Source organism: Oryx dammah, unplaced genomic scaffold, assembly GCF_014754425.2.
Source record: "Oryx dammah isolate SB20612 unplaced genomic scaffold, SCBI_Odam_1.1 HiC_scaffold_29, whole genome shotgun sequence".
NCBI classification, from domain to species: Eukaryota; Metazoa; Chordata; class Mammalia; order Artiodactyla; family Bovidae; genus Oryx; species Oryx dammah.
This window is the reverse complement of record NW_024070213.1, coordinates 6,963,012-6,989,443: the sequence shown is the minus strand read 5'-3', so window position 1 is coordinate 6,989,443 and position 26,432 is coordinate 6,963,012. Positions and strand designations below refer to the sequence as shown.

The 26,432-nt window shown below is 53.5% G+C and overlaps 1 protein-coding gene across 4 annotated transcripts; it reads left to right on the top strand.

Annotated features, from left to right (window-relative positions):
• Positions 1 to 1,607: 1,607 nt before the first annotated feature.
• SEPTIN3 (septin 3) lies at positions 1,608 to 26,028 on the top strand. 4 transcript variants are annotated; one of them, XM_040233189.1, is made up of 11 exons: positions 1,608 to 3,845; positions 10,680 to 10,871; positions 12,674 to 12,802; positions 13,474 to 13,555; positions 15,694 to 15,831; positions 17,113 to 17,230; positions 18,084 to 18,179; positions 20,745 to 20,844; positions 22,065 to 22,116; positions 22,398 to 22,491; positions 24,698 to 26,028. In XM_040233189.1, exons 1-11 carry the CDS (start codon positions 2,495 to 2,497, stop codon positions 24,761 to 24,763), a joined length of 2,418 nt encoding a protein of 805 aa, XP_040089123.1. In that variant the 5' UTR covers positions 1,608 to 2,494; the 3' UTR covers positions 24,764 to 26,028. The 4 variants fall into 4 exon arrangements, with proteins under 4 accessions (XP_040089123.1, XP_040089121.1, XP_040089120.1 ...); XM_040233187.1 differs by lacking the exon at positions 1,608 to 3,845 and adding an exon at positions 6,362 to 6,487 and having other exon boundaries at positions 20,748 to 20,844; XM_040233186.1 differs by lacking the exon at positions 1,608 to 3,845 and adding an exon at positions 6,362 to 6,487.
• The last annotated feature ends 404 nt before the right edge of the window (positions 26,029 to 26,432 follow it).

The window sequence follows — 26,432 nt, the reverse complement described above, 5'->3', positions numbered from 1 at the left end:
TGAAGCAGACAGTCCCTGCTTTAGTCTCTAGCTTGCTCCACGAAAGACCTCAGGCAGGTGGGCAAGATGGTCTGAGGGTCAGAGAGCTAAACAGGGTGCGCAGTGATACAGAGGCAGGCACGAGGGAGGTCAGCTCTAGGACCAGCAGAGTGTGGCTGTGTTTGGAGTCTCCCTGTTCTTACCACAGACATCTCTCCAAGGGTCAGAGTCCAGGGGAGATAGAGGAGATTTGGGGAGGGCAGACAGCAGGGCACCACCCCCCAGGTGCCCTTGAGTCCATAGAGGCCCAGCCTGGCCGTTACGAGCCTCCCATGGCCCTTTGGGATTCCAGAGGCTCAGAGCAGCCATTCACTGACGCCCACTGCCGAGAAGCCAGCCCCTCCCTACCCCGGAGCCCAGCCCAGCTGGGCACATCGCTGGTGGGACAGGTCAGGAGAGGGCTGGGCCCTGGGCCTAAGACCACAAGCCTGGATGCTGAGCGAAAGCCCATGAGGGGACCAGAGGGATGAGGCCCCTGAACTGGTCATCACCTAAGCTGGCCAGAACCTGGGTGCAGAGGAGGTGAGGGCCCTGCCCTGGAGTCCGCTTCCCAGACTGAGAACCTTCAGACCTTTCTTGTTCTCTGATCAAGGCGGGTGAGTCTTTGTGGCTTGGGGGAGGACAGGACCAAGTGATTGATGGGGCGCGGGGGGAGGCTCAGTGAAGGGAAGGGATCTGGGGACATTAGAACAGATCCAGAAATTCTGTCCTCTGGCCAGCTTTGTGTGTGTGTGTGTGTGTGTGTACACCAAGGGTAGATGCTTGTGGTTAAGTGCAGGGTAAGCAAGCCTGTGCCCAGGTGTGTATCATTGTGAGGAAGGGCCCACAAGCAGGGCTGTGGGGACATGCCAAGTGGGGAGGTGATAAAGGCCAGGACAGCCTTGGGGACAAATATGCGACTGGAGGGGGATGAGGGGCTGGGCCATCGCTGTGAGGGATGATGAAGACCCTTTGGTGTCCTGCCTGGTCCCTGCACCAGACTTTAGGGCTTTAGCCACAGAGTCACACTCCCCCGTGAACCCTGCTACCAGCCCTGCACCCACCCCCCAGCATCACATCCCTGTCTGCTGTGTTGAAAGCAACAGAAATAACTGTTCCAGATGGAGGGCTCCATGGAGCCCAGCGTGTGCACCAGCTGGCCATCTGGGTGCCTGGGAGCTCCCCTCGGGGAATGGCTCATCCATGCAGACCACCAGCCAGATTCCTGGACAGGCCCCCTACCCCTGCCCCAACTCCCCATGACCAGGTGGTCCCTTTGCTTCTTCCTCTGTGCTGCTCAGCCTTCTCCAGCCCCAGCCCAGCCCACAGAGTGGTGGCTCTCCTTGCCACGCAGCTTGTGGGATCTCAGTTCCCCCCAGTCGGATTGAACTGGGGCCACGGCCGTGAAAGCATACCATCAGACACCAGAGGACTCCCTTTTTGCCTCCTCCTCTGTTCCCCCGGTCTCTCTGCCACATAGCCGCAGAGTGACCACCTGCAAGATCCCACCAGCTCCCCTCCCAGGGCCCGAGCATCGTGGTGGCCTGGCCTGGGTCCCAGCACACCTGCAGCCTGGTCTCCCCCTCCCCCAGACACAGCCTGGAAGCCCCACAGAGGGTTTTCACAAAGACGCCATGTCTTCTCGCCCTTGGGCCCTCCGTATGAATTCCCCCAGCCCCAGGTCAGCCTCCCCCCTTGAACCCCAAAGGCTGAGTTAATGCTTCCACCACAGGGCTCACCTCTAATGTAGCTCGGCCTGCTTCGCTGCGACTCTGGGGACCACAGGTCCCCAGGGGCGGGGACAGAGGTGCGTTCACCAAACGAGTCCCCCATGAACGCTTGTTACTTCTGCACCCCCCAAGCCTCCCCTCGTCCAGGGCCTTCTTCAGCTCCAGTTCCACTTCGGCTCCCACTTCGGCTCCAGCAGGAGGCAGCCTAGGGCTCTTCCCTGGTTCTGGGAGGAGCCCCAGATCTTACCCTGTTCCCAAGCCAAAGGGGTCATCTCTCAGCCTCCTACATGGACGCTGGCATTCCTATTTTGGGGGCTGTGGGTGGGAACCCAGAGTCCTCTGGCCCCTTATGGAAGAGGCAGACAGGCCTCCAATAACCACTGTCTTCCCCTGGGGTCCTCAGACATGTATATGTGACCTCCACAGAGTTGTCCACAGAGACAGGGGCCCAGGTAAAGAGAGAGGTTTCATCCATCACGCCAGACAGCCTGCTCACTGGGTGTCACCTTCACCTGGTGTCCAGGTAGGTGTGTGTGTGTGAGACGTGTGTAGGCATGACGTGGTGGGAGCTGTAGGAAGGGGTGCGTGTACCCCACTGAGGACCTGACCGCTCCCTCCTAACAAGGCCCCTTCAGAGGAGGACTAGCAGCTGGGCAGGTTGGGGAGGGCCGGCACCTCCAGGCTCCACCGCCTCACCCCTGCTTTGCCCCTTTGCTCTGTTGATCAGGGGAAGGTGGAAGACCTGGATGGACCACGACTTTGAGATGCAGCCGCGTGGGGCCCCCAGCCCCGGAAACTCCTCCCGCAGCCACCTGCTGGGCCGCCCAGCCCGCCCCTCTAAGCTCCCCAGCGGGGTGTCGCCTCTCATCCCTGTTCTCAGGAAGACCTTCCATCTGGATGCTTTCTCCCCAAGCCACATCCCACAGGCTTCCAGCCGGCCGGGCCTTGGAGCGAGGGCCTGGAACAAGTCCTCCCAGGAGACTGGCAAGAGCCTGGCATCTAGGAAATTCAGTTCCATCTCTTTAACAGTCCATCCGCACAGCCAGGCACGGCCCCTGGGCCCCCTGCCTTCTCACTGGGAAGAGCTGTCCAGCCCGGGCAGGGAGGCGGCCACCCACGGAGGAAGGAGGCTGCCCACAGTTGGCTCATCATCAGTGACCCTAGCGCCAGGGGACAGGGTCCACTTCGAGGGCCCAGGGAACCCAGGTCTGGCCAAACCCAGCAGGATGCCCACAGCGGAGAAGCCCCTGGTGAGCTCGTACCTGACCCTACCATTCCAGTCCCGCTTGGCTCCGAGTCCACCAGGTCCTGCGGGGCTGGGCTCAGTGGGTCCAAGGCACCCCATCCCAGTGACTGCACACATTCCTGCCAGAGCTTCTCCAGGAAGAGGCAAACCCCGGTCCAGGGGTATCCCGAGACCCCGGCTCCATCTCCAAAGGGCCTCCCCTACCACAGGGCCCGCGATGGCCATGGACTTGGCTGCTCTGGATACGAGGCCACGCACAGCCAGCCATTTATCCACAAGGACCACCGACAGACCCGGCCTGACCGTCAACTTGGCCACAGCAAATCCACCCAGACTGGCCACAGGCACTGAGGCCCCGGATCTGGATGCCACCCTGGGCTCTGCCGTGGATGTGGCCACAGAAGGCACAAGCAAGGCTGGCAGGGGCACGGCCTCGGTAAGTCCAGACCCGGACAAGGTGGGCAAAGCCATAGCCACAGAGGGCAGAGCCAAGCCAGAGTCCACCACAGGGGGTGCAGCCATGGAACGGGCAGCCCCAGATCCAGTCAAGCGGGGCACGGCCAGGCCGGACACAGTCGTGCTGGCGAACACAGCCAAGCTGGGCGTGACTACGAATTCTCCGGCTCTGGATATAAGCAGGTTGGTCATAGCCATGGGTCCAGCTGTGCCAGTCACCCCAGACCCGGCTGCTGGTGAGACCACACTGGACAGTGTCATCAACCTGGCGACATCAGACGTTGCCACCCAGCCATCAATGCTGAGCCGAAGCACAGACGCAGCCCTGGGCCACCCTACAGCAGACGCTGCTACGGACTGGGCCGCAGAGCTGGGCCGGGCCAGAGAAACCAAAGGTAAACGCAAAGAGCTGGGCTGGGGAGGCACTGGGCTGCTGAGGGTGGGCGGGCAGGGGTGTAAGGGCCTGGAGAGAGGTTATGCTTGGCTAGATCTGGAAAGAGAGGGAAGATTTTTTTTAAGGTGAGAATGCCATTTATTTTAATATCTATGCATTTAGTTTATTTATCTGGCTGTGCTGGGTCTTAGTTGTGGCACATGCAACTTGTGGGATCTTACTTCCCTGACCAGGGATCTAACCCGTGTTCCCTGCATTGGAAGGTGGATTTTGAACCTCTGGACCACCAGGGAAGTCCTGGGAGGGAAGATTTTAACTCTTAGTTATAGATTTTAACTCTTAGTTGCAGCATGTGGGATCTAGTTCCTTAACCAGAGACCAAACCCAGAACCCTTGCTTTGGGAGCTCGGAGTCTTAGCCACTGGGGGGAAGCTCTGATAGCTGTTGCTTAAAAGGTGTCTTACCTGGAATTCTCTCTTGGTTCCCTAGCCCCAGCGCTGTAGTCCTAAAGGGTGAGTTGGAAATTTGTATGTTGGAAGTCCTACACGAACTATAAACAGGTCAACACAACGGCCAGAAGTTCCTTTGGTCTTCATGAGGCTGTGACTTGCCTAAATATATAGTTGACATGTCTAAAGCGGCAGTAGTGGTAAAGAACCTGCTTCAGCGCAGGAGATGTGCAATAAGAGACTCGGGTTTGATCCCTGGGATGGGAAGATCCCCTGGAGGAGGGCATGGCAACCCACTCCATGGGCAGAGGAGCCTGGAGAATCCCCTGGGCAGAGGAGCCTGGTGGACTATAGTCCATAGATGTCTCAAAGAGACGGACACGACTGAAGCGACTTAGCATGCATTCATGCAAGGTAACAGGGACCTAGCGATTGGAATTCTTCTGGCAGTCTCATTCCCAACCTTTCAAAGGCTCAGAGATTCTGGGTCTGGAACAGATGCTCAGAAAGCATCTGGCCCTGTGGCTTACCTGGGGTTGGGGGTTGTCAGCCTCCTTCCCACTGTACTCTACACACTCAGTCTGGGGGAGCCCACTCAGGCTCTCGTCTTCCCTCCTCCAGGACCCCAGCTCTCTCTCCATCTTCAGCCCAGCCCTCTCTTCCGAAATGCAGGTGTGGACAGCCAGCGGCCTGCCTGACCCCTCCGCCCAGACAGCTCCCAGGCAGGTCCAGAGGCAGCCCTTTTCTTCCTGACTTCTGCCTTCCCTGATATCACTCCCAGAGCTTCAGGCCCCACCCCACTAGAGACCCAGGCATCCTCCTCTTCTCTCCTTCATCCCAGTCAGTCTGATTCCAACTCTGTGGCCCAGCCTCCTCAGTCCTAGGCTCTGTGTCCCTTTCTTTCCATCCCTCTGACCCTGCGAGGCCACCCTCCCCCTTCAACTGGCATGAGATAAGGGACTCATCTCATGGGAGCCCTTTCTGCTTAACAGCTGTTGGTGACTCACCATTATCTTCTTTTAAAGTCCAGCTCCTTAGCTTGACTCCCAAGGCTGTGGACTTCTCCAGCCTCTTAGCTCTGTATCCGTCTGGAATTTTCCCTGCTTCCTTGCGCGCAGGAGCTATGTTGCCCGCAGCACCAGGCAGCTCTCACTTCTGGTCTCACTGCAGCCCTCCTCTCTCCATGGAACGATTTCCCTTCTTCCCGCCCACCTACATTTGCCTTTCATCTTGGCCCGCACCCCCTCCAAGAAATCCTACAAACCCCCTCTTCCCAGAGTGCCCACCTCCCTGCACCCACAGTTTCCCTGTGCACACCCCACTCCCCGTGTTAGGACGGTCCAGCTTTCTGTCTTACCCCACCAGACCCAGAGCTCTTTGAGGATATAAATCATGGTCCTCATTCCTATGTCCACCTGGCCTGGCAATATGCTATCCATTCATGTGGATTAAATGCAAGAAAGATTTTTTTTTCTGACCCATAAATTGAGGCCCAGGAAAGAAAGTTCCTGACCAGTTCAAGGTCATAGGGCTCGTCATCCCAGAGCCAGGCCTGGAACCCGGGCTCCTGAATCAGGCAGGGTTCTACCGGCACCCACGCCTGGGCAGAACCCCACGGAATCAGCCCAACATCCCAACCACCGCGTGACTCACGCTAGCGCACCGCATCTCGCAGCTGTCACCGGTCCCCCGCGCCCCCGCCCCACCCCAGCCTTAGAGAGTCAGAGGCCGGGAGAGGGATCCAGGCGGCGGGATGGGATCGGGGCGCCGCCCCCCGCCCGGCATCTCGAGCCTGCGAGGCCCAGCGCCCCAGCTCAGCCGGCGCTGGGTGCCCGCGCTCCCGCGTGCGGGCGCCGACGCCGTGGGAGGGGGAGGGGCCCTCGGCGGGGCGGGCGGCGCGCGGGTCACGTGGTGCGGGTGGCGGCGGCGGCGGCGGCATCGGTGCGCGCGGGCAGGGGCAGCGCGGCGCCGAGCCACGGAGTCGAAGTCTCGGGCGGGCGCGGCGGCGCGGGGCGCTGGGGCGGCGCGGCCGGGCCGCGGGCCGGGCGGGTGGGCGGAGAACGCCGAAGGGCGAGGCCCGGCTGCAGGGGCTTCTCGGCCCAGGAGGAGCCCGCGTCCCGCTCAGCCTTGCAGCCCCGCGCCCTTGAGCATCTTCCCGGAGGAAACGGAGACAAAGGAGGATTCATGTCCAAAGGTAAGGAGGCCGGCCGGGCCATCGGCGCACGCCGGGAGGCGGAGGCTGCGGCCCCTGCCGGCCCAGCTGGAGATGCTACCGGGGGAGGGTTGATGAGCGGAGGAGCCCACGCACGGTGACATATGTGCACGGACACACACACGGTGGCACACTTCCCAAGATGCCCAAGCCTGGAGAAATGCACAGACGGGAAGGCGGAGAGGCACGGAGACCCCCGAACACGCAAGCGGGCACCGCGATGCGCGCTGGAGCACACTAAGACGTGCACACACGCACACCACGCACAGGTATCGGGACCATCTACAGCCGGGCTCAGAGACCTGTGCGCTGACACACGGACCCCTTCCCCCACACACAGCGGCGGGCGGGCGCACGCTGAGACAGGCACCAGCTGGTGGTCTCCAAGGGAACTCGTTGGTCTCCAGAGGACTGGGATGGAGGAAGGGGTATATATCTCAGCGCCCTTTGCTTCTGCGAATGGGAAAGTACTAAGATATCTTTTGTGATTTCTCCGCTGAGAGCCAGGGGCTGGAGCTAGGGGTGGACTGAAATTGCCTCTGCGGGTGGGGGTGGAGTCTTAAAGATTGCTGGGGTCTGGGGGTTGGGAATGATCTCCGGCTCCGGAAGGAAGAGCCTCCCCACCCCCTGAATCCCCACGAAGCCAGGAAGGCAGGTGCTATTCTGGAAAGGTCCCCTCCCTTTGCGGCCACCTTCCCAGCAGAGGGGTGGGGTCCCTAGGCCGGACAAAGACAAAGCCCGTTCATTTCCCTGTAAGAGAAAGCACCAGGGCTCTTGCTTGGCAGGGAGGTGGGGGCGGGGCAGGGGGTAGCCTGTTCTGTGGGGACTAAGCCAGAGCTGAGCTGGGGATGGACAGGGTCTTTCCCCGGAGCACGGTTGAGGCAGGTGGCTCCCAGCAGGAGGTGCTGCAGGCAGGGCCCCGAGAAAGCTGGGAGCTCAGAAGGAGCCCCAGGAACCATGTAGGCAGGATGGCATATTTGAGTTACATCCGGCTGTGAGCCCATCCCTAGCTCTTCCCCACCCCTGGGGAGCCCCTCCTCCAATCCCTGTTGTGGAGTGGGGAGAAGGTCTCATAACAGAGTCTATCTCCGAGCCTGGGGCCCACCCAAGAGCCATTTGCTGGGTTGGAGGTCAGCTGCTCCACCAAGGGAGCAGCATCCAAAGGAGGAGAAAGGTGATGGCTCTGAGTAACATCAGCCTTGCAGTGAGGCTTGCATCCATTCATTCATTACTGAGTGAGGCTTGCATCCATTCATTCATTGCTGAGTGCCTTGTTATACTAGGTACATTGGTGCACAGAAATCCATAAGACATGGCTCCTGCCCTGAAGAAGGGTGGCAACTGGCATGTGTTCACTGCCAGGTTTATGCCCACACTTTTCTGTAAGCATCAAAGCAACCCAGTGAGGTCAGGACTGTCCCTGTCTTCCTGAGGAGAACACTGAGGCTCCCGGAGGCCATCCGCCTGGGAGTCAAGGATGGGCCAGCTGCCCGTCTGGAGCTGGCATGGCCCGACCTGGAGGGGCTGCAGGGGCAGAGGAGGGAGCTACAGAGTTTAACTTTGGAGCTGCGTACGCCCTGTGCTCTGGAGGTCTCCTCACCAGACAGTATGAGGCAAGGACTCATAAATAAATAAATAAACACCAGACTCATTTTCCAGGTCTGTAGAGTAAGACCCTGCCCCCCCAAAACACACACGTGTACACAGATGGCTCCATCTCACAACAGTGGTTGTGAAGACCCAGTGGGCTGGCCATAGAGGCATCCGGGGGATGGAGAGGACTGGCCTGGCGGGCAGCTGGACAGGGCAATCAGGGCTTTGGCCCCAGTGCAGGTGTGCTGAGTTGGGCCTGGGAACCACGTGCGGAGTGGAGGGGCAGGCCAGGCTGCTGATAGTCAGCTGCTTCAGGCCCGAGCCAATCTGGGTGCCTTCTGGAGCCGCCTGGCTGGCAACAACTTCCTGGGAAGCAGGAGGGAACCACGCCAGGCCCTGGGGAGGTCCCGAGACTCCGTCAGATTTGGCTGTGCCCGCGGATGACAAGGAAAGAACGGTTTCCAGTGGAGAGAGAGAGGAGAGTCATGCCAGGACCAGGGAAAGGACCAGGTGGTGGGGGAACGAGAACAGACTCCTGGCTGGCTTCGGGGGCGGGGGAGGGAGGCTCCTGTGCCCTCTCTGTCTTTCCCATCTGCTGCTCCATCACTTCTCCCTGTGAGCCGGAGACCTTGCAGGGTGGTAACCAGGAGCCATAGGATTCTAGAATGGCCAGGCCGGAAGGGGGCCTCCAGAGAGCATGGAGTCCAGTGACTGCGCTGGGTAATTAGCATCTCAGGCACCTCCCTTTAACAAGTGCTTTCACATGCACCACTTCATTCCCCCTCCTGACTGGGAATTGAGAAGGGGCAGGACCAAGAGGGTTTGCAGCAGTGAGGCAGAGTGGGGGTGCGTCTCACTTGCGGGCTCCCTGCAGCCTTCATCACTATCCTGAGAAGTTTACAGAAGAGGAGGCGGGTGCATGGGGGCAGGCGGTTCACCCGAGGCCACAGAGAAGGCAAGTCACAGAGCCAGGCCCTTCCCATGTCACCACACACACCCGTCTTAGGGGGAGGGAAGTGGAGATGCCATGTCCTGAACCCCACCCTGGAGGGGCAGTGCCCTGATGGGGGAACACAGATTTCTCAAGTGTATGAGCGTGCCCATGATGTGCCAGACCCAGAAGGGTGTTTGCCTTTCTCCACTGGGGAAGGGCTGTGATCTCAGGCTCTCCTTTCTCGTGTTACCCACCACGCCAAGAACACAGTGTGTCATGTCATCGTAGGCCTGTGACTGCCCCTACTTGGGCCTCATCCTCTCCTCATTGGTCCGTGGGGGAGACTTACTCCTCTTCAGATTTAAAACTAAGGCTTGGAGAGGACTTCCCTGGTGGTCCAGTGGTTAAGACTCCTTATGTCCACTGCGGGTGGCATGGGTTTGATGCCTGGTAAAGGAACTAAGGTCCTGAATGCTGTGCGGTGCAGCCGAACAAAAAATTTGAAAGCAATAAATGACTTAAAACATGATAATAAGGCGTGGAGGCTGTCTGGGGATCCTCAGGGCACAGAGACCCCTACTTTGCACCAGTGCTCATGGAACAGAGGGGACACAGACTGGGAGACACGACTGATGCTCGCTCTGCTGAGTTGAGATAGCCCCATGTGCTTCTTTCTTTAAAAAGATTATTTTGTTGCATCAGGCCTTAGTTGTGGCACGCTGGATCTTGCGTTGTAGCTCACGGACTCTATTTGCAGTGCACGGGCTTACCTGTTCCTCAGTATGTGGGATCTTAGTTCCCCTACCAGGGATCAAACCTGCATGCTCTGCATTGCAAGGCAGATTCTTAACCACTGGACCACCGGGGAAGCCCCAGACCCATGGGTTTCTAAAAGACAAAGCAGCTAGGGCAGAGACAGGCAGTCAATAGACATTAGGTCCAGAATCCTAAAAGGTCTTTGCTTTGCCCTTTATTTGGGTGAGGCAGGACTCAGGTTGGAATAACCCCAGACATCTCTTAGGTCAGTGCTCCTCAACTGTTGGCAGTGCCAGCCAACATCTGGCATAGTCTGAAAATGCTTTTGGTCATTAAATTGGGAGCTAGTACCAGCATAAGGAAATGACAACCCAGTCCAGTATTCTTGCCTGAAAAATACCATGGACAGAAGAGCCTGGTGGGCTACAGTCTGAAGGGTCGCAGAGAGTCAGACCCGACTGAGTGACTAAGCATGCACAGGCGTCCAGTAGAGGCCAGGGATGCCACTAAACGGACTCCAATGCCCAGGACAGCTCCCTACTCTAATTATCTGACCTAGCATGTCAACAGTGCCAAGGCGAAGAAACCCCTGGGATAGAGACACGGATGTGGTGCTTTGGGGCAGCGAGGTGCATTTGAAAGTACCCCAGCAACTGGAGGGTCTGGGTACTGGTCCAGATTTTCCATCTGACTTGTTCTGTGTTCTCAGGCGAGCCCTTACCACCGCCTCCCACCCCTAGGCCTCAGTGTCCACATCTATGAGATGGGAGACTTGTACTGGAGGACATCCACAGTCCCATCCAGGCCTAATTCTGTATGATTGTGTATCCAGAGACTAATACTGTGGTGTCCATGTGACCTCAGCCCTCCCCTCCCACCTTGGCTTTGCAGGGCTCCCAGAGACCAGGACGGACACAGCCATGTCAGAGCTGGTGCCTGAGCCCAGGCCTAAGCCGGCAGTGCCCATGAAGCCCGTGGGCATCAACCCCAACCTGCTGGGCTACATCGGCATCGACACCATCATCGAGCAGATGCGCAAGAAGACCATGAAGACCGGCTTCGACTTCAACATCATGGTGGTCGGTAAGGAGGCCTTGCGCTCCCTGGAGACCCTGGTGGCAGGCAGCGCCCTTTAGGATCCCACTTCTTTCTTTAGGATGGCCTCAACCCTGGCTTCTCTAGAACGAGCTCTTCGTCAGGGGAAAGATCTCAGCGTGCTGATCACAAAGGCCTTACTCCTTTCTTCCCACAAGGCTGGCTGATCTGAGGGTGGGAGGTGTGAATGGTGATGGTCCACCTGGCCCTATCACCTCCCTCTCTGTACACAGGCAGCCTTATAGCTGTGCTCAAGGCTTGAGAGCATCACCCTTGTTCTCCCCCACCTTCAAGAGTTGGGGGAGGGTCAGAGGAAAGGTGGTCTTCTTTCTGATCTTTGATAGTGCTTTCAAGCTTGAAGAGAATTTTCAGGACATTGGTCACTAAGTAGAGTCACTGGACCACAGAATGTAAGAGCAGGAAGGGACCTTTGCCTTTGATCGCACTGACAGATTTTCTCAGTTGCTGAAACTGGGGTCTGGGAATCATCCTTCTTCCTCCTGCTTTATCCCCCAATCCAGTCAGTCACTAAATACTGTCAATTTTACCTCACAAATATCTCTTCCAGTCTGTCTACCCTCTCCATCTCCACTGCCAGCACCCTGCTACTACCCTGGGTTACCACGTCGACCTGACTCAGAGCTGCTCATACGTCTGGGCCAGAGTGTAAATCATCTGGAATATCTTGCTCTAAAAAATATTGGCTAGACTAGATAGCGTGCATGATGACATTACTTATTTTTCTCCTGGTTCTCTGTCTTCTTCAATCCATTGTCTACCAGTGACTGAATAATTTTTCTACGTGGCAAAACTCATCGTCACCCATCCTACTTAACAATATTTCATAAATCTAAGGGTTTGAATTCCTAGCCTGGCCTGGTACTACTTCTCCACTCATCTCTTACCACTTCCCATGTGGCATCTTTGTTGTTCAGTCGCTAAGCCAGGTCTTACTCTTTGCAGCCCCATGGACTGCAGCACACCAGGTTCCCCTGTCCGTCACTATCTCCCAGAGTTTGCTCAAATTCATGTCCATTGAGTCAGTGATGCTATCTAACCATCTCATCCTCTATCACTCCCTTCTTTTTTGCCTTCTTTTCCCGGCATCGGGGTCTTTTCCAATGAGTCGGCTCTTTGCATCAGGTGGCCAAAGTATTGGAGTTTCAGCTTTAGCATCAGTCCTTCCAGTAAATATTCAAGGTTGATTTCCTTTGGGTTTGTTTGGTTGGATCTCCTTGCAGCCCAAGGGACTCTCAAGAGTCTTTTCCAGAGCCACAATTCAAAAGCATTGATTCTTCACTCAGCCTTCTTTATTATCCTGTGATTCTTGTGCGTGTTTGAGAAACACTCTGCTCAGACCAGTGGTTTTCACCTAGCTTTTAGTTGTGGAGCTCTTCCTTGGAATGAAATCTTCTTCAGAAGCGCAATGTCAGTATGCAAAGTAATTCCATCTTTAAGTGTGATTAAAGACTAAAGACTCAGGTCAAGCAAAAATGAAACAGAAAACCAGTACACAAGTGCAGAGGTTGCCCCTTTCCCAGCGCTCCCAGGGCTCCGGAAGGAGAGAATGTGCAGTTCAACTGATGTTTCCCCAGGTCCTTCACCAGCAAGTAGGAAAGCATTCCCACCCACTCGCTCTCCCTGCTCAGCCTCTAGTCTCTCCAGCGAGTGGTCAGTCAAGGACTTGGATCACAGCTCTAGAATTCTGTAAGCTCAGGGGAGAGATGCTAGGCTTGGGAGCGGGGCCTGGAGTCTCCCTGCCTTCTCATCCCCTTCCTGTCTTGCTGCAGGTCAGAGTGGACTGGGCAAGTCAACACTGGTCAACACCCTCTTCAAATCCCAAGTGAGCCGCAAGGCCTCCAGCTGGAACCGGGAGGAGAAGATTCCCAAGACAGTGGAGATCAAAGCTATTGGGCATGGTGAGGACCCAGCAGGGACCCTGATGGGCATTGTCCCAAGGGCCTCTGCCAGAAAAGGGGAAGAATGGGGCATCTGGGGGATGAGACAAATGAAAGACAACCTGAAGATGGAATAGAATTAAGCCCTTGAACAAGATGGAGCCAGGTCTTTCGACTGTAAGTCCAGAAAAGGGGGTGTGGGAATTAGAGACGAATGAAGTAGGACTTGAGTGGGATGATAAAGCCTGGTGGATTTTTTTCTTTTCTATTTAAAAAAATACTCTTTTTTTTTTTTGGCTGTGCCAGGTCTTAGTTACAGCATGAGGGATCTTCAGTGGGGCACGAGAACTCTTTGCAGCATGCAAAGTGTTCACGTCTGCAACCCTAGTTCCCGACCAAGAGTTGAACCTGGGCCTCCCTGCATTGGGAGCATGGAGTCTTAGCCACTGGCCCACCAGAGAAGTCCCAAGACTGAGTAAATTTAGACAGACAGAGGGGTAAAGAGGGCATTCCAGGTGCAGGGAACGGCATGAACAAAGGTGTTGAAGTGTTGAGGACCCTGAACTTGATTTTTCCAATCATTGGTCCTGTAGAAGTAAGGAGCCCAGGTCTCCCCCAGCTGGTAGGCAGTGGGGCACCTGGCATCAGCTAGAGGAGTGACTCCCCGGGTGCCTTTTCTGTTCACTCCCCAGTGATCGAGGAAGGTGGTGTCAAGATGAAGCTGACTGTCATTGACACCCCGGGCTTTGGAGACCAGATCAACAATGAAAACTGGTATGTCTGCCCGTGTATGATACCTCCATCCTAAAGACTGCAAGGCAGACACTGAATGTAGAGCAGATTCACTCAAACGGAGGACCATCTGTGCCTTCCATGCTGAGGGCTAAAATGGCAAGACTTGCTGAAAGAGGGGAGGGGGGTTGTCAGGAAGCAAGTGGAGAGGACCAAATGGGGCTCGGGCGTGAGGATAGAGGAGGACAGAGCAGAGGGAATGTCAGCTGAGGCATTGCCTGGAGATGGGAGTGGGTCAGGAGCTGGAGCAATGGAGCAGGGGCAGCTGGGGTGCAAACCCAGGCAGACCTGGAGGTTGTGGCAGATAGCTTGGCCTGAGGGCCAGATGTTGGCCACCTGGACAAAGAGAGGGCGGGAGGGAAACGGGGGAGGGTGGTTTCCATGAGAGAGCCTCTGGGGATCCAGCGTCCAGCCAAAATGGGGGAAGCACACTGCCCAGGTGAGGATGGAAGTGTCGGCTGTGAACAGAACGCACAGTGCCTGCCTCATGGTGCAGCCAAAAAAAAGAAAAAAGAAGCAGCAGCACAATGTAAGAGTTCTAAGTCGGGTCTTACTCACTCTCTTACTGAGGGCTCCCCAAGCGGCTCAGAGGTATGCAGTCTGCCTGCCAATGCAGGAGACACAAGAGACGCAGATTCAGTCCCTGGGTCGGGAAGATCCCCTGGAAAAGGGAATGGCAGCCCACTCCAGTATTCTTGCCTGGAGAATCCCATGGACAGAGGAGCCTGGAGGGCTGCAGTCCTTGGGGTCACAAAGAGTCGGCACGACTTAGCAACTGAGCACGCACGCACGCACTGAGGACTGTAGCCTGAGTCAGCCTCCCAGATGGCTCAGAGGACCTGCTCTGAAAAGCTGGGCAGAGGCCAGTATATGTGTGCTTTTTGACTGGGGATACGTGCAGCCAGGCATACATCTCAGCTACTGCCAGTCAAGAGGAACAGAGATCTCTGTTAATGATTTTAGTGCTTTTCTAAGTCAGGGAAAGTGTAAGAATTTGGGTCCAAAATTTTTTTTCCTGAAATACAACTATTGAAGGGCCTGTTTCCCCAAAGCACAGAGAGCCTTAACTTGTTCTTTGTCCCAAATTCCTTCCAGGATATATTATAGGTCAGTGACTGCAGTGGCTAATGACTTAATCCTTGTAAAACCAGATGGCAAGTGACACTCCTTGCTTTACAGAAGGCTCTGGGCGGAAGTTTGCTCCCAGACAGGGGTGAAGACAGCTGTGCCTCTGTGAGGGAGCCTGGGGCTGCCCCAGCCAGACAGGGCCTCTCCACAACACACCTTGGAATCTGCTGTGTTGATCTCAGAAAGTGGCTGGTCACCTTCTTCTCTGGCTGTCCACACACTCCTAGACAGGGAAAGGTTACTATTATAGCAACAGCATGATAAGGGTGAATTGTTGCGCTGGGGTTATTATATGCTTGTGTTTATGCTATGATTATTATAGCGCCAGGCTTGAGTGCTTCCTCTGCGCCATTTCTCGGTTCAGAACTATGTTGTTGTCGTTTAGTCCCTCAGTCGTGTCCGACTCTTTGCAACCCCTTGGACTATAGCCCGTCAAATTCCTCTGTCCATGGGATTTCCCAGGCAAGAATACTAGAACGGGTGGCCATTTCCTTCTCCAGGGGATCTTCCTGACCCAGGGATTGAACCTGCATCTCTTGCATTGCAGGAGGACTCTTTACCACTGAGCCACCAGGGAAGCCCCGTTCAGTATTATACCTCTGTCCTAATTCTTACATGACTCTCTCCAGGCACCTGTTGTTACTCTCTTTTCACTTATAAGAAAAGAGCTTCAGAGAAGGGCAGACACTTCCCCAGAGTGGCCCAGCTAGTAAGTGATGGATGTGGGGAAAGTGCACCGCTGTCAGGAGTAGGGTGGGGTTCTGCAGGTTCCCATAGGCCAATCAGAGGACTCAGACCCCAGAGGAGTTCTGCCCTTGCTAACAGGGAAAGCCACCCATGGGGGCTGAGAGAGAATAGTCAACAGGTTACCGAGAGCCCTTGGGAGGCAGGGAGTGAGGTGGAGGTGAGAGGCTGCCTCCTGACCCTGGTGAGAGGAGCTCCCAGGTCGTGTCCTTCTGGGCCTCCATTTGCTTTCTTCCCCCCTCCTCCAGCTGGGAGCCCATTGAGAAGTATATCAACGAGCAGTACGAGAAGTTCCTGAAGGAGGAGGTGAACATCGCCAGGAAGAAACGCATCCCTGACACTCGTGTCCACTGCTGCCTCTACTTCATCTCCCCGACCGGACACTCGTATGTGCCAGGCCTGCCCCCGTCCCCGCACCTGCCTCTGGTTTGCATCATTTGATCCCAACCTATAGTGAATGAGCGATATCTAGACTCAGCTGGGGAGGTCAGGTGGGCCCCCACATAGTCATGGCCCTGGGAGTCCCCCAGAGATCCTTGACAGGAGAGAGAAGCTCACCATCAGCCCCCATGCTGCCCATCGGTGTGTTAGCACCATAGTACTGCTGTGCCAGCTGACAGAAGTTGGTTGCTGTGAGCAAAGGGTTCCTCGTTTGTTCAACAGATACATGCTATGCAGAGGCCTGGGGTCAGGGGCAGCAAGAAGGATGAGATGGGAAGGGCCCAGGCTACTGGATTGGGGCTGGTGTTCAGGTGGAGGTGGGGAGGGGGGACCCAACTGTAGGTATTTGGAGGGTGGCCAGCCCAGCAAGAGGAGCCAGGTGTCCAGCAATGAAGGCTGACAACCATCGGGCATGCCGGGAACTCTGGTTGTGAGTATCAGGCAAGGCTGAAGATACGGAGTGCCCCTGGAGAATGGAGCCATCCAAATGGACAAGCAGGCCACCTTCCTGCTGGGGAGGTCTCCTAACTGTCCCTGAGCCCAGTGACTAGGCAAGAATTTCATTCTTGAGATGATGGCACAAGCACGGCAGGCCCCCAGTTTTGAAGAAGCCAGACGTTCAGCAGGTTTTCAACTGTGCAGCTCAGGAACTCGGCAGGAAAGTTAGTGTTTATCCCTCCCTAGAGCTTGGACCCAAGGTCAGAGCAGGCCAGCAGGCAGCCTGACTTAAATGTCTGGTAGACTTCAAACTACAGCCAGATCAGGGCCCCAGAGTCCAGAGGCCCTCGGGGAGGGGAGGGGCCAGGCCCCAGCTGGACCCCCGCAGGAATACTTGGGGACTGGGGGGAGGCCTGTCCAAAAGTGCTGCCCCATAGGCAGAATAGACACACATATAACCATGACCCGAGGATGCATGGGTAGGGACAACAGTCCACGGCTGTTCCCAGGAGAAAGAAATCTCAGGTCAGAAAAGGTGTCGGGAAGGAGTGGTTTGAGTGGGGCTTAAAGAAAGCCAAGATATGCCCCAGAGCCGAGGGAGAGAGAAAGGGAGTTGGTGGAGCATGTGTGGGTAGAGAGTTGAGTTCTGTTCTGCAGACAGGAGATGGTGGCTACCTCAGCCAGTTCCCAGCCCAGTCCTCCTGTCCCAAGGTGCCCCTGGGGTGGTGGCAGTAGCTGAGTGGGGGAGGGCATGGTGGCTCTGACGCTCCACCTCCTCTGGGCCCCAGCTTGCGACCTCTCGACCTGGAGTTCATGAAACACCTCAGCAAAGTTGTGAACATCATCCCCGTCATTGCTAAGGCTGACACCATGACCCTGGAGGAGAAGTCTGAATTCAAGCAAAGGGTGAGAAGGCCCCTCCTCCTTTTCCTGTCCCCATGCTTGCCTCTCCCCTTCTGGTCCAAGCCCTCATCTATCCTCTAATACTATACCCACCTCCTACCCCACTTCCCACCTGGCTCCTACTCAACTGTTAGAGAGGCGAGGCTGGTGGAGAAGAGAAGTTAGTGCGGCTCCAGCCTTCTCGCAACTTACCTGCAAACACCACTAAATGCATAAATCACCTCCAACGTGAGAAACCACTCCGCACTGTTAGGCTGCTTGAAGGACGAGACTAATTAATCAACCACCCACTGGTCTTTATCGTTATTTTCCATAAGCTCTGTCCTGTGCTGGACACAGGGGACTGGGTTGGGAAAGTGCCGGAGAAGTATAAAGACGTTTGCTGCCTTTAAGAAACTTCATCAAGGAGATTATTGAAAAGCACTGGTGGCTTCCTAGAGGAGGAGACTTAAGCTGAGCTTTGAAAGAGGACAAATGGGGAGAGGCTGGGGGTGGCGAGCTGGATCTGTCTTCCCTGCCAAGAGGAGTGAAACAAGTATGGCGTGAGCACTGCCCCCATGGAGTCTGTTCTCAGAGGTCCCGCTTGTCTGGATCCTGATCTTACACACCCTGAGAGGAACAGACTGCACCCCCGGATTCTTCCTCGTGGCAGGCTGTGGTGGGCAGTGGTAACTGTAGGGCTGGGGCTCCCATTCATTCAGGATCCTCCTGCTGCCCAGGGCCTCAGAGTTCAAAGATGACTGCCATTTACCCCTCTGGCTTCAGTATGCACACATTTGCACAAGCATGCACACACACACGTAGCCCTCTCTCTATCCTGACGTTTGGCTACCATGCTTCTCCCACCCGCCTCTAGGTTCGAAAGGAGCTTGAAGTGAATGGCATTGAATTCTACCCCCAGAAGGAATTTGATGAGGATTTGGAGGACAAGACAGAGAATGACAAAATCCGGGTAGGTGCCTAGGACTCTTCATCACATAGATGCCCACATTGGTCCCCCTGGGATATGTATCATGTACCACTTCTGTTTTCCCTCCTGCTTTCCCCTTTCCAAACTCCCTGCCCCACCTTGCCTGACCCAGACCAGAAGTGGCATGGGAGAGGAAGAGGACTGGGGGCCCTCGCTGCAACTGTGAACCCTGCACCCAGAAAGCCAAATTCTCCTGTTCATCCCCAGAGCCAACAGAAGCTGCTGGTTCCCCCACCAGGCCAAGCAAAACCAGAGTATGCGGTGATGGAAGGATATAGGCAGAAAAAGCTTCAGGCAGAGCTCCTCCTCAGTTTCTCCGTCTTTAAAATTCAGAGATCAGGCTAGATGAGTGGCTTATTGGCTCTTTTGCTCCCCTGGAAGAACCCTTTCTAAAAAGCTAAGTGTCAGACAGACTCCAGTATGTTGTTGTTCGGTCACTCAGTCGTGTCCAACTCTTTGCGATCCCGTGGACTGCAGCACGCAAGACTTCCCTGTCCTTCGCCGTCTCCCAGAAGAATTTGCTCAAATTCATGCATTGAGTTGATGATGCCATCCAGCCATCTCATCCTCTACTGTCCGCTTCTCCTCCTGCCTTCAATCTTTCCCAGCATCAGGGTCTTTTCAACCCTAACTTCTGAGCAGCCCCTGAGGTGTTTCCTGGGAATCTTAAGGCTTCATGAAACCTGGCTGGGAAACCCTTGACCTTTATGATTTCTGAGATCCCTCTCAATTCTAAACTTCCACTGTTCTGTGATTCCTCATCAGAATCCTGGGTTCTAGTCTGGGCTTTTCCACTAATCACTGTCAGTCAGTCAGTTCAGTTCAGTCACTCAGTTGTGTCCGACTCTTTGCGACCCCATGAATCGCAGCATGCCAGGCCTCCCTGTCCATCACCATCTCCCGGAGTTCACTCAAACTCACGTCCATCGAGTCCGTGATGCCATCCAGCCATCTCATCCTCGGTCGTCCCCTTCTCCTGTCCCCAGTCCCTCCCAGCATCAGGGTCTTTTCCAATGAGTCAACTCTTCGCATGAGGTGGCCAAAGTACTGGAGTTTCAGCTTCAGCATCATTCCCTCCAAAGAAATCCCAGGGCTGATCTCCTTCAGAATGGACTGGTTGGATCTCCTTGCAGTCCAAGGGACTCTCAAGAGTCTTCTCCAACACCACAGTTCAAAAGCATCAATTCTTCGGCGCTCAGCCTTCCTCACAGTCCAACTCTCACATCCATACATGACCACAGGAAAAACCATAGCCTTGACTAGATGGACCTTAGTCGGCAAAGTAATGTCTCTGCATTTGAATATGCTATCTAGGTTGGTCATAACTTTTCTTCCAAGGAGTAAGCGTCTTTTAATCACTGTAACCTGGGACAAATCCCTCACTTAGGCCTTGAGTCTCCGTCTCCATCAAGTGTGGTAACCTAGGTAACCCTCACCTGATGTAGTTGAGACAGGTAGTTCATTGAAAAAATCAACTGAAGAAATCATTTTAGAAATGAAGCATACAAATCTTAAATGTTTTAAAATAGATGTTTTACTGAATTATTAAAATATCAAAAACACATCGTGTTCATTAAATGTTCTTTTTATATAGAGACAAGGCCTCCTCTTTGGAGATAAGTCCACTCTTTTTTAAAATTCAGTGCTTTTAAAAAAATACATTTTTCACTATGTCTAGTCTTGGTTGTGACATGCAGGCTTTTCATTGCAGTTTTGGGGCTCCTCTTTAGTTGGGGCCAGAGCACATCGGTTCTGTAATTTGCAGCATGCAGGCTCCCTAGTTGAGGAGCTTGGGCCCTGTGGCATGTGGGATCTTAGTTTCCTGACCAGGGATCAAACTCATGTCCCTTGCATTGAAAGGCAGATTCTTAACCACTGGACCACCAGGGAAGTCCTGCTAAATCCACTCTTAATGCAAAAGGAACTCATCTTTATCAAGTCTTTCTGAAACATCCCATTTTCAGAGAAACAGATCTCCACACTGATATGTCCTCAGCTTATATAATGGTTAATTTATCAAAATGCAGTAACAGTACACACCAGGCAGATCAACTTGGGAACAGACGCCTGCTGGAGCAGAGGAGCCTAGGTACATCAGAAAGTGGCCTTTGAACTCTGGCAGGGCAGCAGGCATGGGCCTCTGCCAGTGCGGGAGACCGTGTAAAACTGATTACTTTGGCTGTCCATTGGGTGGGTGTTGTCTAAGAGGTCTGTCTTTCTTGGCTAGCTCACAGAGTTGTTCCAAATCAAACCAAACCCTGTTAAAAGGGCTAAAGAGTACAAAGCATTTGCCAGTTGTGGGAAAGCTGATTTACTGAGGTTAACCAGCCAGGCAGGGGAGCAATCAGGTCTGGGACCCTGGGACTTCAGACTCCCAGTCCAGTGCTCTTTTTAAGAGACAAGAGCCTGGCTTCTGCCATCAGTGGGATCACTGAATGAGCTTCAGAAATGTGCAGTTCAAGGTTAGAGGCCCAGGACTGTATGCCATCCTACCCTTGGAGGCGCAAAGAGTAGAAGGATGACATGCGCGGGTGTCTGCTTTGTCAGCAGGAGAGCATGCCTTTCGCTGTGGTGGGAAGTGACAAGGAGTACCAAGTGAATGGCAAGCGGGTCCTCGGCAGAAAAACTCCCTGGGGCATCATTGAAGGTAATTCAATGCATCTTCTTGAAGAACTGGTTGCCAGTCAATTATGCTTATTAATTAAGCATCTATAGGTCAAGGCACAGTCCTAGGATGCAAGATATAAAATGAATGCCAGCCAGAGCCAGCCAGACCCTGCCGTAAGGGGCTTACAGTCTAATTGAGAAGCTGAGACTCATGAGCAGGAAGCAATAAAAGATGGATTTAGCACCTGACTGGGAGGTACTAGCTTGAGGGTCAAAGGAGTTCAGAACATGGAGAGATTAATAAGGATCAGAAAAACCAGAGAAAGGTTTTCACATGAAAGGAAGCATGATCTGAAAAGCTGCTGAAGGGTTGTTCAGATGTTGCCATTTTCATTTTATTAGGAATGATGTGACCTTGAGAAGGTCACAGTGATTCTGAGAGCTCTCAGAGAATCACTTCGGTGATGAATTCATCATGATACCCTCGGAGGGGGGCAGGGTAGGGATGGAAGCCCTCTTCTCAGATCATCCTCGCTGAGGCACTTGGATCTCAGGTTAAGTGTCCTGCCCAAGATCACATGACTTATTAGTGGTGAAGCCTGGATTTTAGACCTGGATATTTTGATTTCAAAACCAAGTTTATCCCATTATATCATGTTGTCTCTTATTTTTCTATCTTTTGTTGGGATTTTTTTTAAATAGCATTTTTCTCATCAATTGAATGAAATTATAAGAACATCTGTCCTACCCATAGACTATGAGAAAGAGCGCTCATGACTTAATTCTCTTCAGCTTCCATCATCTTTGTCAAGTGATTTGCAAATAGTAGGCACTTGATCTGTATTGAATTAGATTTATCAAGCCATCCTGACCTTTTTAAGATGGCTCGATTATTCTCTCTGTGTGTTTACTGTCTTCCAATCAGATTATAAGCTCCTTAAAGATGGAAATTGTGTCTTCGGCCTTGGGCAAGTTTCTTAGACTCCGTGTGTATTCGTTTCTTTTCCTATAAAATGGGGAATATAATACTACCTATGAGCTATTATTCCACAGAGTCTAGAATAGTTCTGTGCCCTTGTCGCTGCTTCATGAATCCTTGTTCAATGAGTAAAACCCAGCGCAGTCAAGTGCCAAGATGAGCACACCTCTGGAAGGTGACAAACTCCCGGCCCATGGCTCAGTCCATGACCTGTAGAGAAATTCACCTGCTGGTATCTGTATTAGCGAATGACCACCTGTTTTTGTTTTGTTTGTTCACAGTGGAAAACCTCAACCACTGTGAGTTTGCCCTGCTTCGAGACTTTGTCATCAGGTAAGACGCACCCCTCCCATTTGATGGCAGGTTTAATTATTTGGGGTCCAGAGGCCACTTGTTCAGATCCATTTCGTCGGTCCCCAGGTCCCTCTGACAGAGCTTCTGCCGCAGTCCCCACTCCCATCTTGAAGGACAAGGGGCTCAAGAGGTGTCATTGGCTCTCTGGTCCCAGTCACTGGGTCCAGACCCTGGAAGCCATGTGTTGACCGCAGACGTGGGTCCTCTTTCCCTCGTCCTGCCCCTAATCATCCCTCTTTCTCTTGCCCTGTGTCCTTCAGGACGCACCTCCAGGACCTCAAGGAAGTGACACACAACATCCACTACGAGACCTACAGGGCCAAGCGTCTTAATGACAATGGAGGCCTCCCTCCGGTGAGCGTGGACACAGAGGAAGGCCACGGCAGTAACCCATGACGGCCCTTTCTCCATATCATCACACATACCCACTTCCCCACACACACACATCCTCAGACCACCACCCACCACCTTCTTCCTTTCTATTCTGTCCCACAGGCCTGTCTGGTAATTGTGGAGCATCTTGTCTACAGTGTGTGTGTGTGTGTGGTTTGTGTACGAGAGATAGAGAGTGTGTATGTGTGTGTGCGTGCATGTGTGTGTATGTGTGTGTGCGTGCATGTGTGTGTATGTGTGTGCGCCTGTGCAGGGCTGAGGTATTTATACTGCCTCCCTGGAAAGTTCCTAGTAAGCTTGGTTCCTCCATGGCTGTCCATTATCTGTCTCCTTTCCTTGTGTCCCAGAACAAGGCCGTGTGCCTCACTCAAGAGGTCTGGGGGAGGCTTCATTTAAAAATGATGGGAGCAGGTGAGCCTCAGGTAACGCTTTCTTATCTCTGAACCCACCTGTGAGCAGGGACCGCAGAGATTCTCCAAAGACGGTCTGTGGAGCTTGACCTGGGATGGTGGGGCGGGGGGAGTTGAGGACTTAACCTCCCTGTAAGCCCGGGGTGGTCTGTTGTGAGGCTAGGACTTTTGGGGAAAAGAAAGATTGGGGAGAGCAGAGAAGTCGGCCAGTGCTGGGCTCCTGCAGAATTAGTGCCTACAAGTGGAGGAGAGAGCTCCACCCTTCGGTCTCTGTGGCATTCACTGTCCAGAAGCTACCACCTGTCTCTGTCGCAGACTGCTGCTTTCCACATATCCCACCCCCAGCCCCCTGCCTCACTCTCCTCTGCTCCCCTCTTCTCTCTTTCTTCCCTTTCCCTCCTTCCTTTGTCCTGCCCCCTCTGACTTCTTTCATTTCCTTTTAGCCTAATCCACTTGAGCTGCACTTCTATATTTAGGATTTATGGCCAGGTTACTTCCAAAAGTGACTTTAGGCCACTTAACATCCCCAGTAAAATCACAGGACAGTACAAAAGGAGATTACAAGGGAAATCAGATCTGTGAGAAGCATGGGAAACACAGTTTCTGCAGTCGAGCGATGAAAACGGCCCTGAGCTTGTGGGCAGCCTTGCAAAGGACAGGACACAGGGAGCTATGTGGTTCCCAGTGTCTGGTTAAAGAAACACATGTGCTGGTCAAGTGAGACAACCTTTGTTTTAGGTGTCAGGTCCTAGCAGAACTGAGTCTAAAGAAGTATCACGAACAATATACAGTGTTTGTCTTTCTTGGTTGTTTGGCTTCAGAGACAGTTTTGAACCTCATCTCCCTTCTGTCCATCAGGATTCTTCCTCCTTGAAGCTGGCTTCTGTTTCTCCTCCTTCTTGTATATACTTGACCTCCCTCTCCTTCTCTTCTATTCTCTTTCTCGTGTTGAAGCTACTTGCATTTTTGTCTGTCTTTCTCAGCTTTCTGCACTTCCTCTTCCTCACCCCTGTAGACATGCCCAATGACACAAGCCTACAAGTAGCCTTTTCTTGCCTTCCCCTTCAGCCCTGTATTTATTAATGCATATATTTTCCATGTTGTTTGACACAAGTTACTCTTTCTCCTTTAGTCTGTAAGGTGGCTGAAATTTCAAGCTGGGGAAACAATTTAGCCTCAGGCAAGGGGAAAAATTGATACAGTTTACAGTGACCTCTTACAACCTCCTGTTTCATCTCCTGGTCCAACCCGAGGTGTTTTACTGGCCTTCTACAAATCCCAGCATTTATAGGCCCTTATCACTCAGGTGCTAGGAAAACATATAGACTTAAGACCAAGATTCAGCAGACCAGGAGAAAGAGGTGGGTGATCAGATTGCTAGTGGCCCCTAACTCATGGTCTCCAATCTTTCCTGGAAGCTCATTACCATTCCAACCCCCATCTTCCTTCACCCACACAGTTGTCTCAGGTTAGGCACCAGTCAGAGCAGAACAGCGCAGGGTTAGAGTCCAGAGGTTGCTTAGTTTCAACAGAAGAGGGACCTCTGGCTTATACGAAGACATGGGACTGGACACCTTGGCCTCACAGGGAAGGTCTGGGGTGGGCATGGGGGGCCCTGGCGAGGCCGAGGAAGAGAATAGGAGAATGATGCCTGGGGATCCTCAACCGTGGTCTCAGCCTCCCTGGAGGAGCTGTTCTGTATGCCTGCTGTCAGCTGCCGGTCTCCACACCCTCAACCGTTCTCAACCCCCCTGCAGGGAGAAGGCCTCCTGGGCACTGTCCTTCCACCCGTGCCAGCCACCCCCTGCCCCACTGCCGAATGAAGGCCATTCCAGGCGCTGCTCCTCCCTCCATTCCGCTCAGCTCTTCTTGCTGCAGGGCCATGCGCTCTTTAGCGCTGTGTGTGTCGGGCCCACCACCACAGCCCCTCTCAGCCCTCAGCAGATGGGGGCGGCCAGCTGCCTCTTTAGGACAGTTGCTGCTTCCATTTATCCACACCACCCCTCTCCTCCCAGTGGAATGGAGTTCCCGCCAGCACTGCCCTCCTCCATCGTCTGTGTCAGCCGGTCCTAGCCCATCTGTAGGGTGAAAGAACTCACCAAGAGCTTCTTCTGCCCTTGCAAACCCATATCAGCTACTTGTAACCATCTCCAAGGGATATGGCGTTGCTCCCTGTCCATTCATCTGCATGAGCTGCTCTTGACTTCCTTAAAGGGTCAAGAAAGCAACTTTTCTGCTTGTCGGATTTGTTGACGTCAGCTGTGTGAGCCCCAACGTGGGACAAGGGTGTCTCCTTCATTGCTTAAAGCTTATTTGTAAGGATGGGTCACTCCAGATGGGGGGGAGCAAGGGCTAGGATCACTTTTAAAAAAAAATCACCACTGGTGACTGGCCCAGAGTGCAGCCACACACCCTCCCTACCCCATATAGCAGCCATTTAGGAATGGTGGTTTTCCTGAAGAGACATTCCTGGAGTTGACTTCCTTATCCTTAAATTTTAAATAAGAACTAAACACACATACCAAATTCCAGAAGCTCACGAGATGTGAACTCTAGGAAGAAAAGCACCCTTCTGTCCACTTAGCAATAAGAGGGAATCTTTTCCCACCTACCCTAGCTACTCCTACACCTCACCCCTCCCCCACTCCATTAATGTGAGTAATGAATTAGCCTGGCCACAGTCGGTCACTGTAGGCTGGGGGAAAATCCCCAGTGGAGGGCAAAGCCCTCGCATCAGATGCATGAATGTTTGCGAATGTTGGCTGCCACTGCCCACCCCTGCACTGAGTCTTTATGGATTACCCGTTGCCCACTGCCCGACCACTTCCACCTGGACACAACTTGCTCAAAGGCTGGTGACTTGTGGGCCATTCATCTACAACCAAGTCCTGATGGAGCAAGAGGCCCAAGCCTAGGGGATGCAAGAACGACCCATTTCTTAAATGTATTACCAGTCCCAGCCAACCTTTTGGTGACATTACGGTTAATTTTCCCAATTGAAAGTAAGCCAACAGACACTCAAACTGGTTGTGTAAATGTTGCTAGACTTTATGTGTTGTACAACTAAACATTGCTGTTTGAACAATAACTGTCTGAACTGTGTTTTATTTGTGCTCCTCGATTCTTGGCCAAATTAGCTACTACATCATTTCACTCATGTGGAGGGTGAGATAGTACCATGTTGGTAACAAGCAGACACAGAAATTAGAGATGGAAAATTTTTGTTCATCTTCAGTTGGCAAGAAATTGGTTGCCTGGAATTTTGTATCCAAAATAAGTTATAGATCTTTCACACGACCTTGAGGGATGTGGTACTCTATGTAGCCTGTTTCCTCCAATGGAAACAATGCTTATTTTCATTCAATTAATTTCCGAGCTCTCCCTTCTCCTTTTTCCAAAGGCATAAAACCAAATCTGTGAGAGGAGTGGATCCATCTTGCTAGAAACCTGCCTATTTTGCACTGAAGACTTTTTAAGAGTTAAGAATTTAAA

What these genes read in the sequence shown, in the direction of transcription:
- SEPTIN3 (XM_040233189.1), top strand. Translation starts at nt 2,495, where the DNA reads ATGGACCACGACTTTGAGATGCAGCCGCGTGGGGCCCCCAGCCCCGGA. An exon ending in CCGGGCCAGAGAAACCAAAG is followed by an intron (nt 3,846 to 10,679) that starts GTAAACGCAAAG and finishes TTGGCTTTGCAG; the next exon opens with GGCTCCCAGAGACCAGGACG. An exon ending in CAGAGAATGACAAAATCCGG is followed by an intron (nt 18,180 to 20,744) that starts GTAGGTGCCTAG and finishes CTGCTTTGTCAG; the next exon opens with CAGGAGAGCATGCCTTTCGC.